The sequence below is a fragment of the Salvelinus alpinus genome, chromosome 16 (assembly GCF_045679555.1).
Source record: "Salvelinus alpinus chromosome 16, SLU_Salpinus.1, whole genome shotgun sequence".
Taxonomy (NCBI): domain Eukaryota; kingdom Metazoa; phylum Chordata; class Actinopteri; order Salmoniformes; family Salmonidae; genus Salvelinus; species Salvelinus alpinus.
In genome coordinates, this window is record NC_092101.1 from 29,840,611 (window position 1) to 29,854,657 (window position 14,047).

Sequence of the window (14,047 nt, forward strand, 5' to 3'; positions counted from 1 at the left end):
GTTTGAAGCTGCTTTACAAAACCGAAAGTAAAAGATGCAAAAATAAATCTAAGAACGGGAAGCATAGAAATAGCGCACATAGAACAGATCTAACACTTCTTAGACTATGTGAATTTGGTTGGGTCGCCCAAACTTAACTATCACTTAATTAAACCTCTCAAAACCGAAAACTACTGAACCAAAATTATGTAGTGCCTAGTCAACAGTTTTTTTCAATTGCTTTGGTGCTAGTTTCACAAGTATGTGGGGAATTTTCAAAATTCTTAGTACAAAACTCCAAACGGGAACACTTGTTATGCAGCCAGTCTTAAAGTCATTGGTATATTCCCACTGGGCACAGACGTCAGTTCAAAGTCTAGTTGATTTACATTTGGTTGAGTTGTCAACTAACGTGAATTCAATGTGAAATCAACAAAAAAATGTCAGCATGTCATTGGATTTAGGTTAAAACTTGGGTGAAAAAAATATGAAATCCAATCAGTTTTCCATGTTGATTCAATGTCATAAAATTTATTTTGGGGGGTTTAAATGACGTGGAAACAACGTTGATTTAACCAGTTTTTGTCCAATGCATTGAGACAATAAGCAGCCTTTCTGGTCTAGTCTGTTTAGAAAGGTGGATTTGAATCATAACAGAATGTGGTGCAGCACAATAGAGTTGGGTGAGATCTCAATCTTGTGTAGGCGATGTTTCAGAGAAAGACAACATTTGTGTGTGTAGTTTTTTTGAGCACACTAAGTAGGCTATGGTCACGAATATTTCAGCTAACACACACACACACACACACACACACACACACACACACACACACACACACACACACACTCCGCTTTCGTGTTCACTGACAATTTTCCAGTTGCGTCAGGACCTCTTTGTGCAAGTTTCTTATGCAGTATCTGTCTTTCTGCAAAATCATGCCACCACAAAAATAACCATATAACAATGCTTTTAATTCAAGACACCTCGTAACACAAATAAGACTTTTGGACCAACAAAGACTATTTTATTTGGATTCTTTCATTTCATTGTGTACATTCAACATCACTGTACAATGGTCATTAAGGGGTTGGGGCAGAGGTCTGAACCACTCTATGAAGGTTGTGGCTGTTCAGTTCAATACCCCATACCTTACATTTAATCAAATTCTAGGGATCTTCTTCCATTTCTTGGCTGTAAGTAAGATAAGGAAATGTTACTGATGAATGAAATCAAACAAACATTTTAACAGAGTTTATTCCTGTCCTCTGAATGTGTGTATTCATACCCGATATAAGAAGTATCCTCTGCTCTGAATTCCCTCAGGTCCCTGGAGATCATCCTAAAACAGAAAGTAAAGCAGGACAGAATATATCAATGAACAGGTGCTCTACATTCAGGTATGGTCTCATTTGAGTATAGCAGTATTTATTCAGCCGACAACTGCTTCCCGATGAAAAGAAAGTCTTACAATTTCAGTTGGAACAGAAAGCAGTGTGCTAGATATCGTTGTTGAAGCTTATTTCCACTTATTTCATTCTTTCGTGGGCAAAACCATTAGAGTAGAGATCACTCCCATTGAGTTTCCACCGTAAACAGACACACACTAAGCTGAGCACTTTTCCTCTCACAAGTCTGCTGTAGCTACTATGTCAACGCCAATCCCATGTAGGATGAAGGATTAATTATGTTGAGTTAAAGCACAGCAATGTGGAAGTTCACCTGTCAGATGCACTAATTTTAGATCGTAATTACCTGCATCATGGAAAAGAACAGCTAATGTAGACAGAGCGAGTACAGAGTGACAGTATGTGTGTAAAAAAGGTAGCCTCGATACGCACAATGAATCACATGCATATACTGTACACAAACAGACATCACATACACAACAGTCTCATAATAGGGTAACGCACTGAAAAAATGACAAATCATGTACACATTGACAAGGTGAAAAGAGCATATCCTCCAGATGCCCTATATTGACTCCTGAGTGGCGCAGCAGTCCAAGGCACTGCATCTCAGTGCTACAGACCCTGGTTCGATCCCGGGCTGATCAGGAGGGCGGCGCACAATTAGCCCAGCGTCGTCCGGGTTAGGGGAGTGTTTAGCCGGGGTCGGCCGTCATTGTAAAATAAGAATTTGTTCTTAACTGACTTGCCTAGTTAAATAAAGGTTTGACTGCTAAAATTGACTTCTAAGGGCACATCAAGAGTTTTAGCTCTCCCATGTAAATAAAAGAGATTTACAAGATCTTTCATTTGATCATTACTATCACACTATAACAAAGTATTGTAAATTGTGGTGGCTTTGTTGTAAACTCAGCAAAAAAAGAAACGTCCCTTTTTCAGGACCCTGTCTTTCAAAGATAATTCGTAAAAATCCAAATAACTTCACAGATCTTCATTGGAAAGTGTTTAAACACTGTTTCTCATGCTTGTTCAATGAACCATAAACAATTAATGAACATGTACCTGTGGAACGGTCGTTAAGACACTAACTGCTTACAGACGGTAGACAATTAAGGTCACAGTTATGAAAACTTAGGACACTAAAGAGGCCTTTCTACTGACTCTGAAAAACACCAAAATAAAGATGCCCAGGGTCCCTGCTCAACTGCGTGAATGTGCCTTAGGCATGCTGCAAGGAGGCATGAGGACTGCAGATGTGGCCAGGGCAATAAATTGCAATGTCCGTACAGTGAGACGCCTAAGACAGCACTACAGTGAGACAGGATGGACAGCTGATTGTCCTTGCAGTGGCAGACCACATGTAACAACACCTGCAGGATCGGTACATCCGAACATCACACCTGCGGGACAGGTACAGGATGGCAACAACAACTGCCCGAGTCACACCAGGAACACACAATCCCTCCATCAATGCTCAAGACTGTCCTCAATAGGCTGAGAGAGGCTGGACTGAGGTTCTTGTAGGCCTGTTGTAAGGCAGGTCCTCACCAGACATCACCGGCAACAACGTCGCCTATGGGCACAAACCCACCATCGCTGGACCAGACAGGACTGGCAAAAAGTGCTCTTCACTGACGAGTCGCGGTTTTGTCTCACCAGAGGTGATTGTCGGATTCATGTTTATCATTGAAGGAATGAGCGTTACACCAAGGCCTGTACTCTGGAGCGGGATCGATTTGGAGGTGGAGGGTCCGTCATGGTCTGGGGCGGTGTGTCACAGCATCATCAGACTGAGCTTGTTGTCATTGCAGACATTCTCAACGCTGTGCGTTACAGGGAAGACACCCTCCTCCCTCATGTGGTACCCTTCCTGCAAGCTCATCCTGATATGACCCTCCAGCATGACAATGCCACCAACCACACTGCTCGTTCTGTGCATGATTTGCTGCAAGGCAGGAATGTCAGTGTTCTGCCATGGCCCCTTTCTATCTGTGCGGTGCGGACCTTTGTCTATCACTCCGTGTGTAGCCAGTTGTGATGGGTCGTTCGCAAACGATTGGCTCTTTTTGAACGCCTCTTTTTGGTGAACGTCGGCTCCCATATTTGCATACTTTTACCACTGCTTTTTGACCTCCAGGCGTCAATTATCTGCAGATAAATTATAAAAACATTATCTGAAGATGGTAATTCCTCAGTGCAGGAACAATATAGTGAGGAGAGCGCCTCATCCTAGTCCACGCAAATCTTTTCAGTGTGTAACTGTCTTCATTTATTTTGTAGGCAATCTAATAATTTGGTCAGGACATTTTTTATTTGAACTCACATTTCACGATCTGACATAATGTTAGGCAACGTTTTAGGCTTTAAAATGGTTTTAGGTCAATTTCTAAGCATTACTTAACAAAGAGCCACTTGTGAGCCAAATGTCTCTTTTAGGTGAACTGAACCAAATGATCCGGCTCAAAGAAAAGACTCGGAATGCCCATCACAGTTGATGTGATAATCTTGTGGGATGACAGAGACAGTTTTCCCAAAACCTTCTCAATTAAATGTTAACTGCAAAGTAGGCTTACCTGGCAGAAATATATCATGAGTAGGTACAGTATATAATTTGTATCTATTGTTATTTTCAAACTTTGCAATGAAATGAGCAGCAGCAGTACAGAACCATTAGTAGCTTGTGACATGTTTCATTTTTTTAAAGTAGCTCTCATGCTAGAAAAGGTTGGAGACCCCTGGATTAGTGTGATATTTCCTCTCCAAAGAATCAAATTTGTTTATTTGTCACATGCGCCGAATACAACAGGTGTAGTAGACCTTATAGTGAAATGTTTACTTACATGCCCTTAACCAACAATGCAGTTGTCACGCCCTGACCTTAGAGAGACTTTTTATTTCTCTATTTGGTTAGGTCGGCGTGTGATTTGGGTGGGCATTCTAGTTTTTCTATTTCTTTGTTGGCCGGGTAGGGTTCCCAATCAGAGGCAGCTGTCTATCGTTGTCTCTGATTGGGGATCATACTTAGGCAGCCTTTTTTCCACCTTTAGTTTGTGGGATCTTGTTTGTGTGTAGTTGCTTTCTGCACTGCATGTAGCTTTATGTTCGTTTTTGTATTTTTTTGATTTTTCGGTGTCATTTAAATAAAAGAAAAATGTACGCCTACAACGCTGCACCTTGGTCCAATCCATCTCTAAACGAACGTGACAGCAGTTAAGAATAATATAAATAAAAGTAACAAATAATTAAAGAGCAGACGTAAAATAACAATAGCGAGGCTATATACGGGGGGTACCGGTACAGAGTCAATGTGCAGGGGCACCAGTTAGTCGAGGTAATATGTACATGTAGGTAGAGTTATTCAAGTTATAATGATGCAGATATGTAAAAAGGAACATGCAGATGGTACATACGCGGACCACAAACTCCTCTCCTCTCTCTCGTCTGGTATTGAGTTGAGGAACTAGCTGCAGGAGAGGATGCATCACAGGGGACTGACACATCCACAAAACATACGGACAGACATGAAGAAACATGAGAACCATGAACAACTGCCCTGAGACAGAGACAAAGGGCTGGGGGCTGCAGAGAGGACTCCATATACACACACATTACCACTAGACACCCCAGACACACACACACACACACACACACACACACACACACACACACACACACACACACACACACACACACACACACACACACACACACACACACACACACACACACACACACACACACACACACACACACACACACACACACCTCAGTACAACCCTGTGTTCATTTGCAGACTCTGCATTCATGTTTAGATCAACAAAGCACATAGTGACAGCACGCTCTTCACATGCAGGCCATGCACAATGTCTAGGAAATACGTCATATTTTCATTGTTATCTGGTTGACATATTTGACATTTTGTCAACTCAACTTGATTTTACTGTGCTAACATCCTCTGAGGACAAACTATAACAAACCTTTGCAAAGCCAATCTCTGCCCAGTGACTGTAAACAAAGCTATATCCTAAATGAATTAATGAAGCATTCACTAGAAATAGAGGATGGAATTTTGGTTCCATTACAATAACTTGGAGACTTGAGAAGAAAATGGTTGGCAATTAAAAATACAGTCTGCCATGAATTATTCAGATGGGGCAGAAAATGTGTCCGTTCCTTGTCATTTCTGTTTATCTCATTTACACTGATGGTGTTCCCCACGTCAGTCAAACTGATGACACAGCGGAAGGGAGGGAGGCATGAGGAATTCAAAGTAACTTGTGCAAACAAGACAAGATATATGGATGTGGACACATGCCGCACCTAAAATTGTTTCCAAGAAAGTGCGCATCTTGCATGCAGAGCAAGAGACAAGGAGAAGGGAAGCACTGTGACAGGTGGAGCAGTGCTTTTCCAACTTTCTTTATACCACAGAAAACTATGGAAAACTATTTTCTATACCAAGAACCAGAAATGTAGGGGACTATCTCCTTGGAGGACAGCTATTGAGAACTGACTATGTTAACAATCTGAGGGACTGGGCAGCAATAGGGTCTGTGTTTGTCTGCGTGCATGCATTTTGGGAAGGTAAGAGCTGGCGTAATGTAATATGCAGAAGAGTTTGCAATTCATGTCTGATAATATTTTGGTTACTCTGGAAATAAAAACTAAGCTAAAACGTAACAGTTTTTCCGGATAAAAATTAATGTTCTAGAGTAAATAAGTAATACAATACAAAAAGCACAGTACAACTAACAACGAATAAAAAAATGCAGTGTGCCTTGTCAAGCAGTGCAAAGTGAACTTTAACCCAACTTACCGCCCCCTCTGTTAGGCCAGCACCTTGTTGCTTAGCATAATGAAATAAAAACTATACACAAGCAAACACACAAAAACACACACACAAATAAAACATTTCAAAAGTTTTTATGTTGATTGCATTGATAGGCGCTCACTAAAGGGAACATATTTCAATAGACAGATGAAAGACATGATGAAGCAGACATGATAAAACCGACAATGTCACACTTACCCTTTTACTAGGATTGTCCCGCACTTTCATGTCCTGCAATGACAAGAAAACAAAACTAAATTTACTATTGAAAATTATTAAAGGAGTAGTTCACTATTTTACAACTTGATGTTAGATGGTTCCTCACCCTGAAAGTAGTCTATGAGCCAGGATAAACTGTAATCCATGGTCCAGTTTTCTTTAAACAGCCATTACAAACTTCAGCTAACTTTAACCACTGCTATTTAAACATCTATGGAAATGATGGTGGCATGTGTGCATGTTTAAAAAATATATGTCCAAATCACCTAAAATAAACTATATTTGGTTTGATGTTACTTAAAGGTGATTTGGCCATTTAAAAAGAAAACATATGTTACGGCTCTCGTTTGTGGAATGACCGGACCAAGGTGCAGCGTGGTATGCGTACATCATTATTTTTATTGATGACACCAAAAGCAAAATAACAACGACAAAAACGAAAGCGCACAGTTCTGTAAGGCAAATAAACTATACAGAAAACAAGATCCCACAAAACCCAAAAGGAAAATGACAACTTATATATGATCCCCAATCAGAGACAACGATAGACAGCTGCCTCTGATTGGGAACCATACTCAGCCAAAAACACAAAGAAATAGAAAACAGATTTTCCCACCCGAGTCACACCCTGACCTAACCAAACATAGAGAATAATAAGGATCTCTAAGGTCAGGGCGTGACAGTCCCCCCCCAAAGGTGCGGACTCCGGCCGCAAACCTGAACCTATAGGGGAGGTCCGGGTGGGCATCTACTCTCGGTGGAGGCTCCGGTGCGGGACCCCGACCCTGCTCCACTTGAGGCTCCCCCCACTTCGGTGACGCCTCTGGTGCAGGGACCGTCGCCTGAGGCTCCGGACCGGGGACCGTTGCCGGAGGCTCCTTTCCCTGGATCGTCACTGCAGGCTCCGGGCCATGGATCGTCACTGGAGGCTTCGTGCCATGGATCGTAACTGGAGGCTTCGTGCCATGGATCGTCACTGGAGGCTTCGTGCCATGGATCGTCACTGGAGGCTTCGTGCCATGGATCATCACTGGAGGCTTCGTGCCATGGATCATCACTGGAGGCTTCGGGCCATGGATTATCACTGGAGGCTTCGGGCCATGGATCATCACAGGAGGCTTCGTACGTGGAGCCGGAACAGGTCTCACCGGACTGAGGAGACGTACTGGCAGCCTAGTGAGTGGAGCTACCACAACACATCCTGGCTGGATACCCACTTTAGCTCGGTGAGTGTGGAGAACTGGCAGGGGACGCACTGGGCTATGAAGGCGCACTGGAGGCATAGTGTGTAGAGCCGGCGCAAGACACACTGGACCATGGAGGCGCACCGGAGGTCTGGAGCGCAGAGCTGGCACAACGCGTCCTGGCTGAATACCCCCTGTAGCACGGCAAGTGCGGGGAGTTGGCACAGGCTGCACTGGGTGGTGCTGGCAAACTGGGGATACCGTGCGTAGAGCTGGCGCAAGATATCCTGGACCGAGGAGACGCACTGGAGACCAGGACCGCTGAGCCGGCACAATCCATCCTGGCTGGGTGCCAACTCTAGCACGGCAACTGCGAGGAGCTGGCCCAGAGCGCACCAGGCTGTGAGTGCGCACTGGAGACACAGTGCGCATCATCGCATAACATGGTGCCTGACCAGTCACACTCTCCCCACGGTAAGCACGGGGAGTTGACTCAGGTCTAAAACCTGACTCCGCCAATCTCCCCGTGTGCCCCCCCCCCCAAAGAAAATTGGGGGCTGCCTCTCGTGCTTGCTCCGTTGCTCTAATTCCTCGTATCGTCGCCGTTCTGCTTTCGCTGCCTCCATCTGCTCCCTTGAACGGCGATACTCTCCTACCCAGGGTCCTTCTCCATTCACGATCTCCTCCCATGTCCACTCATCCTGGCCACGCTGCTTGATTCGTTTTTGGTGGGATCTTCTGTTACGGCTCTCGTTTGTGGAATGACCGGACCAAGGTGCAGCGTGGTAGGCGTACATCATTATTTTTATTGATGACACCAAAAGCAAAATAACAACGACAAAAACGAAAGCGCACAGTTCTGTAAGGCAAATAAACTATACAGAAAACAAGATCCCACCAAACCCAAAAGGAAAATGACAACTTATATATGATCCCCAATCAGAGACAACGATAGACAGCTGCCTCTGATTGGGAACCATACTCAGCCAAAAACACAAAGAAATAGAAAACCATTTTCCCACCCAAGTCACACCCTGACCTAACCAAACATAGAGAATAATAAGGATCTCTAAGGTCAGGGCGTGACAACATGCTCACGTGCCGCCATCACTTCCATAGATTTTTCACTAGAGGTGGATAAAGGTAGCTGAAGTTTGTAATGGCTGTTTGAAAACAACTGAACCATGGATTCGTGAAATACTCCTTTAAACACTGCATATACACTGAGTGTACAAAACTCTTTCCATGACAGATTGACCAGGTGAAAGCTACGATCCCTTACATATGTCCCTTGTTAAATCCACTTCAATCGGTGTAGATGAAAGGGAGGAGACAGGTTAAAGAAGGATTTTTTAGCCTTTAGAGAATTGAGACATGGATTGTGTATGTGCCATTCAGAGGGTGGACATACAGCCAACTTGACACAACTGTGGGAAGCATTAGAGTCAACATGGGCCTGCATCCCTATGGAACGCTTTCGACACCTTGTAGAGTCCATGCTCCGACAAATTGAGGCTGTTTTGAGGGAATCTCAATAGTAGGAGGTGTTCTTAATGTGTTGTACACTCAGTGTATGTGCAACTGTGCTGTGCTCACAGAACAGAATAAACCACTATGTGTGTACATGTGATATGATTATTGTTTGAGCTACTATGCTGGAACATGAAGGGTGGAATACCTTAGACTTCTGTTCAAGGATTAACACACAGAGTTCTCCCAAAACATCAGGTGTCTAGAGTAGCAACCAGAGAGCAAGGGGGAGGAGGTGAGAGAAAGAATCTGATACAGTTGTACACACTTTTTCATTTCAAGCCTGTAAGTGACTAGTTCAATTTGATCATAATTGGAATTGATCCTGAACTTGAAAATATACGAGAGTGAGAAAACATTGAACATGCATCTTTTCCCTTCAGTGCTTTTTTTGTACCTTTATTTAACTTTCCTTTGATAATTTCATAATTCTAGTCTTACTCACCCGAAATGGCAGGTCTGCAGAAAAGTAGGATGAGCACACATCTTCAAGCTATGGGAGACAAGACAGGTGAGTGCTGTTATGAGAGGGGGAGTGAAAAATACACATCTCTTTGTTTCAAAGGAAAGCAACAACTCACAGTCTTAGTATGGGAAAATGTAGAGACACAGAGAGTGAGAGAGAGAGAGAAAGAGATGTGTTGTAGTTCTGTGGCCTACCCGGTTGAGAAGCTGGTTCTGGTATATATTTGCTCTCTGCTGTTGTATTGGAACACCTTCCATTGAAACAGACAGACAGACACAACAATCATTACATCTCTATCATCGTATTGATGCTGTAGCAGTAAGGTGGTAGGAATGTGCAGATTGTGATTACACAGCCATAACAATCCACTTCCAGTGCATCACAGACATCAATTAATGCATTTTAACAACATAACATGAGGATGGGGAATTGGAGAGTGCATTGAAGCTTTCCTACACTCAGAAAAAAAGGGTTCCAAAAGGATTCTTCGGTCATCCCCATAGAACCCTTTTTGGTTCCAGATAGAACCCGTTTTGGTTTCAGGTAGAACCCTCTGTAAAAAGGTTTCTTCAAAGGGTTCCCCTATGGGGACAGCCGAATAACCCTTTTAGGTTTTAGATAACTTTTTTTCTAAGAGTGTATGTTACGCTTTAATCATATCTGTTCATATTCAAAAACTCATAGTGACCAACAAATTGAGGCTGTGCTTCTACATCTGCATCGCTTGCTGTTTGGGGTTTTAGACTGGGTTTCTGTACAGCACTTTGTAACATCGGCGGATGTAAAAAGGGCTTTATAAATAAATACATTTGATTGATCGCTCAATGTCACAGAAAATAACCCTTAACAAATATAATTTCTCACGTCACTGAAGAGGGATTGACACAATTGCCATTGTAAATCTATTTGTTTCAATTATTTGTGATATTATTGCTGTTTGGAACCAAATCCAAGCCACTGTTAGGAGTCATTAAGATTTTGCCTGTTTGTCAAGGCCACGGTTTGCCTGCATCAGATTAGGCTGACATGCCTCTGCCCCATGCAAGGCTGGGGGGTAATTGTAGTAGATTCAAGCTGTCAGTCATAGAACAAAGAAAGGAGTTAGAAAGGGAGAAGAGAGCCATGCATGAGAGAGAATAGCGAGAGAGTGAAATGACCAATGCAGTAAGTACTGTTACAGGTTTAGGTTTTTCCATTTATGTTTTGAGGTTGGACATTAGCACGTAGGGCTCATCGATTGGTGTCACCTCATTAGTCAGTATGTGTTACACCTGTACTGGTTGCCATCTTGTTAGTGGGAAGGTGTTTCACCTGTGCTAGCCCAGGTACTATTTAAGAGTGGCTGGCCCAGTGCTCCAGTTGTCTTGATGGATGCGGAGGGTTAACACCTTTAGTCGGCACTCCCTTTTTGTGTTCTATACAAACAATCCTTTATCGGATTTTGTTTGCTTCCTGTCTTTATTAAGTTTGGTGTGGGTTTTTATTTTGTTTGCAAATTTAGTGGGCGCTCATGGTGGATGTCTTTAAGGTTCCAGTTGTTGTTGCTAGTCAACTTTCAGTGGACAACCCCATGAGTGTCTTTCAGAATCCCTCCTAAAACCCCACCTGTTTCATTTTGGTTGTTGGGCAGTGACTCTTTGTTAGTTCCCCTTCTGTTTGAGTGAAATGTTTTACTTTAGAACTTAACAGTACACTAAAATCCAAATTGTACAGAATATTACCAAAACAGGAGTTCCTCTCCAACTGATGTATGCTATGTGGAGGCATTCGAGTAAAAGTGTAATTACGTACTAGAACAACAGTCTGAAGTCGCATTAGGCCTACTGGTGGTTGCAGTTTCTATATGCTTAGGCTACACCAGTTCTCTATGCTGCACAGTTTAGAATAAATACAATTCCAGTCAGAGAAAATCCCATAACAGAACGAAAATAGTCTTGGATAATCGGTTATAAACCAACAAGACACGAGGGCCTCTTCATAACAAAACTTAACAATTGAAAGTGCTGAAGTATGTCAAATATTTCTCAAACATTCTCTCCGTTGCGCAAGTTCAAAAGAATGCGTAATTACGCTCAATATGTTTGACGTGTAAGAATCTTGAGTTTAAACATTTATGGGTCTATTAATATTGTAAAGAACTGAAATATACTGTACCTTTGGTCTACAGTTTTATTTAAGGAGAAGTAAACTTTCATTGCACTTTAAACCTATAATGTTTTATTTTGTAAGGAAAACAAGTTCCTTTCAATCTTTTCAACATATTGTTTTTTTGCAAAAAAAATCTTAAATAAGTAGTAAATGCAAATAGACTTGAACTTTAATGATTTAAATGAGCTTGTTGATTACCAATTTATGTTGAATGGTTTTGAACAACTACATTTTTCCTAAACTATTCAATTAGGCTACATCAGACCCGCAAACATTTTCCATGGACTAAAGTTTTACGTTTTTACATCTTGACTTGGACCTATAGCAATGCATAAGACTGTCCATATTCTATACCCAAAGCATGGTCAAAATATATATATTTACTTACTTTTGCAGACTGGGATCGCTGAGATGAGAACAAGAAGCGCGAGGCTCGTGCTGCTGAACGTGTTCATTGCGCTGGTGCTGAGAACGCTCACGTAGCTCGCGCTGCCGCTCTGAGAGACTCTGGTTTGGCACTGAGAAGTCTTCATCATTACCTGTCTCTGGTTGCTCTTGGTTTATGTTCTTGCCGATCTGTGATTTCTAATCTTTCACAGGAACAATTTTAAAGCACGAGGTCACCCCCTCTCTACATCAATGACACTACACTGCGTCATTAATTCCACGCGTGCATACACTAGGGCCTATCTAATTGATGAGTAAGGCTAGGAGGGAACGTGGTGCTATAACAGAAATAACATTCTGCCTGAACAAATAAACTAATAAGATATAAAACACCATATGTTTGACATAATATCTGAAAATATTATTAGTTTTACAATTATTTTATCGTATTGTCTAAATCCAGGCCTTTATAACACCAACCCGTCAATATAAGGAAATAGATATTGTAGCTTAATGAATTTATATCCTCATTGTCAATCAAATGGGTTCAGACATGACAAGAAAGTGACAAGAAGTAATGAAAACACGATATTAAAGAACAAAACTTTACTATTTATGACCGTGGGAATTGAATTGTTAGGCTATTCAGACCTACTGTTAAAATAAATATTCAGCTTATATGTTTTAAAAAACGACTTAAAATTTGCTAGTGGTTCATTGGAATTCATCAACTCTGTTGGAGAAGAGAAAGGGTGTCTTTCTGGTATGTGGAAGATCCTCGAGTGAGGCAGCACTAGTCCGGAAAGGGTATTATGGAGGCAGGAAATTGCATAATCAGGCGAGTGCCTTTATGTCAAGAGGTCCTATGAAACACCACGACTGCCTGGTATGTGACTGCTGTTTTTCCACCCCACTCATATAAGTAATGGAAGGGACATTTTACTGTCTTAATGTCTCAATGTAGTCTGGAATAGAAGATTTGAGGCCCCCAGCCTGCACAGCGGGTCAGCGAATCGAACTTTACCCCAAAATAGAACAATAAGAAGGCAGGCAGTAGAATATCAAACTTGATGTGGATAAACTAATACACATTAGCTCTCACGCACCACCACCCAAGGGTCACCAGGACAGAGTCATGTATTGTAGACTACTGTGAGAAGTTATGGTTGACCTGTATAAGACAACTTTATACAAACAAAAGCCTTATGAGAGAGCCTTATGACATAATCAGGCAATGGATAGTATAGAAACAAAGCACACATTGCTTCATACCAAGCTCAGGTTGACATTGTCATCTGAGACTTTTTAATTTCTGTCCAGAGCAAGTGTAACTGTTATGTGTAGCCTGTTTCAGAATAAAAATACTGTTGTACAGTAAACCCATAAGAAAGATTAAACATCTGTTAAACTTCACTATTTATCAAAGTTGTACGTAACAAATTAACACCATCACAGATTGGTTCAGCAACCACACAGATGCTGAGCCAGTCAACCATTTTATTCAACCCGTCAGTTCTCTGTTTCCATCTTCTCAAATATACTATTTAAGTAGCAGTAGTGTGACCCCAGTTCTCTCAAAGCCAGCCTTTTCTCAGTAAGTTCACACAATTAGACTACGGCAATGTGCATCTGTGTTCTTCAATTGACATCAATAAAACTGTAATCAAGTTTGTCATTACTATCTGTACTAAATGGTCAAAGGTCCATCGTGTCAACATCAGTTAACCCATATTCTACGCCTGGTGTGTTGTATATGGCTTCAGCTGAATAGTATACTTGTAAAGGTTTTCTTCCTGGGGTGAAGGAGAGGACCAAAATGCAGCGTAGCCAGTGCTCAACATGTTTAATTATAAGAACAAGTGAACACTACAAACAACTTACAAAATAACAAACGTG

General features: G+C 41.9%; 1 protein-coding gene across 4 annotated transcripts; it reads right to left on the reverse strand.

The window, feature by feature from the left end:
* Positions 1–982: 982 nt before the first annotated feature.
* Positions 983–12,409, reverse strand: LOC139541317 (neuromedin-U-like). Of its 4 annotated transcripts, XM_071345835.1 has the most exons (9): positions 12,153–12,406; positions 9,811–9,866; positions 9,596–9,643; positions 9,299–9,352; positions 6,416–6,448; positions 6,203–6,253; positions 4,797–4,877; positions 1,266–1,319; positions 983–1,171 (listed from the first exon to the last, which is right to left on the reverse strand). In XM_071345835.1, exons 1-9 carry the CDS (start codon positions 12,298–12,300, stop codon positions 1,136–1,138), a joined length of 561 nt encoding a protein of 186 aa, XP_071201936.1. In that variant the 5' UTR covers positions 12,301–12,406; the 3' UTR covers positions 983–1,135. The 4 variants fall into 4 exon arrangements, with proteins under 4 accessions (XP_071201936.1, XP_071201938.1, XP_071201937.1 ...); XM_071345837.1 differs by lacking the exon at positions 9,299–9,352 and having other exon boundaries at positions 12,153–12,409; XM_071345836.1 differs by lacking the exon at positions 6,203–6,253 and having other exon boundaries at positions 12,153–12,402.
* Between the last annotated feature and the right edge of the window lie 1,638 nt (positions 12,410–14,047).

Coding starts and splice junctions, on each gene's coding strand:
- LOC139541317 (XM_071345835.1), bottom strand. CDS start 12,300: ATGATGAAGACTTCTCAGTGCCAAACCAGAGTCTCTCAGAGCGGCAGC. Junction 9,353..9,595: donor CTGCAGACCTGCCATTTCGG/GTGAGTAAGACT, acceptor TTGCTACTCTAG/ACACCTGATGTTTTGGGAGA. Junction 1,172..1,265: donor GAGGATACTTCTTATATCGG/GTATGAATACAC, acceptor TCTTACTTACAG/CCAAGAAATGGAAGAAGATC.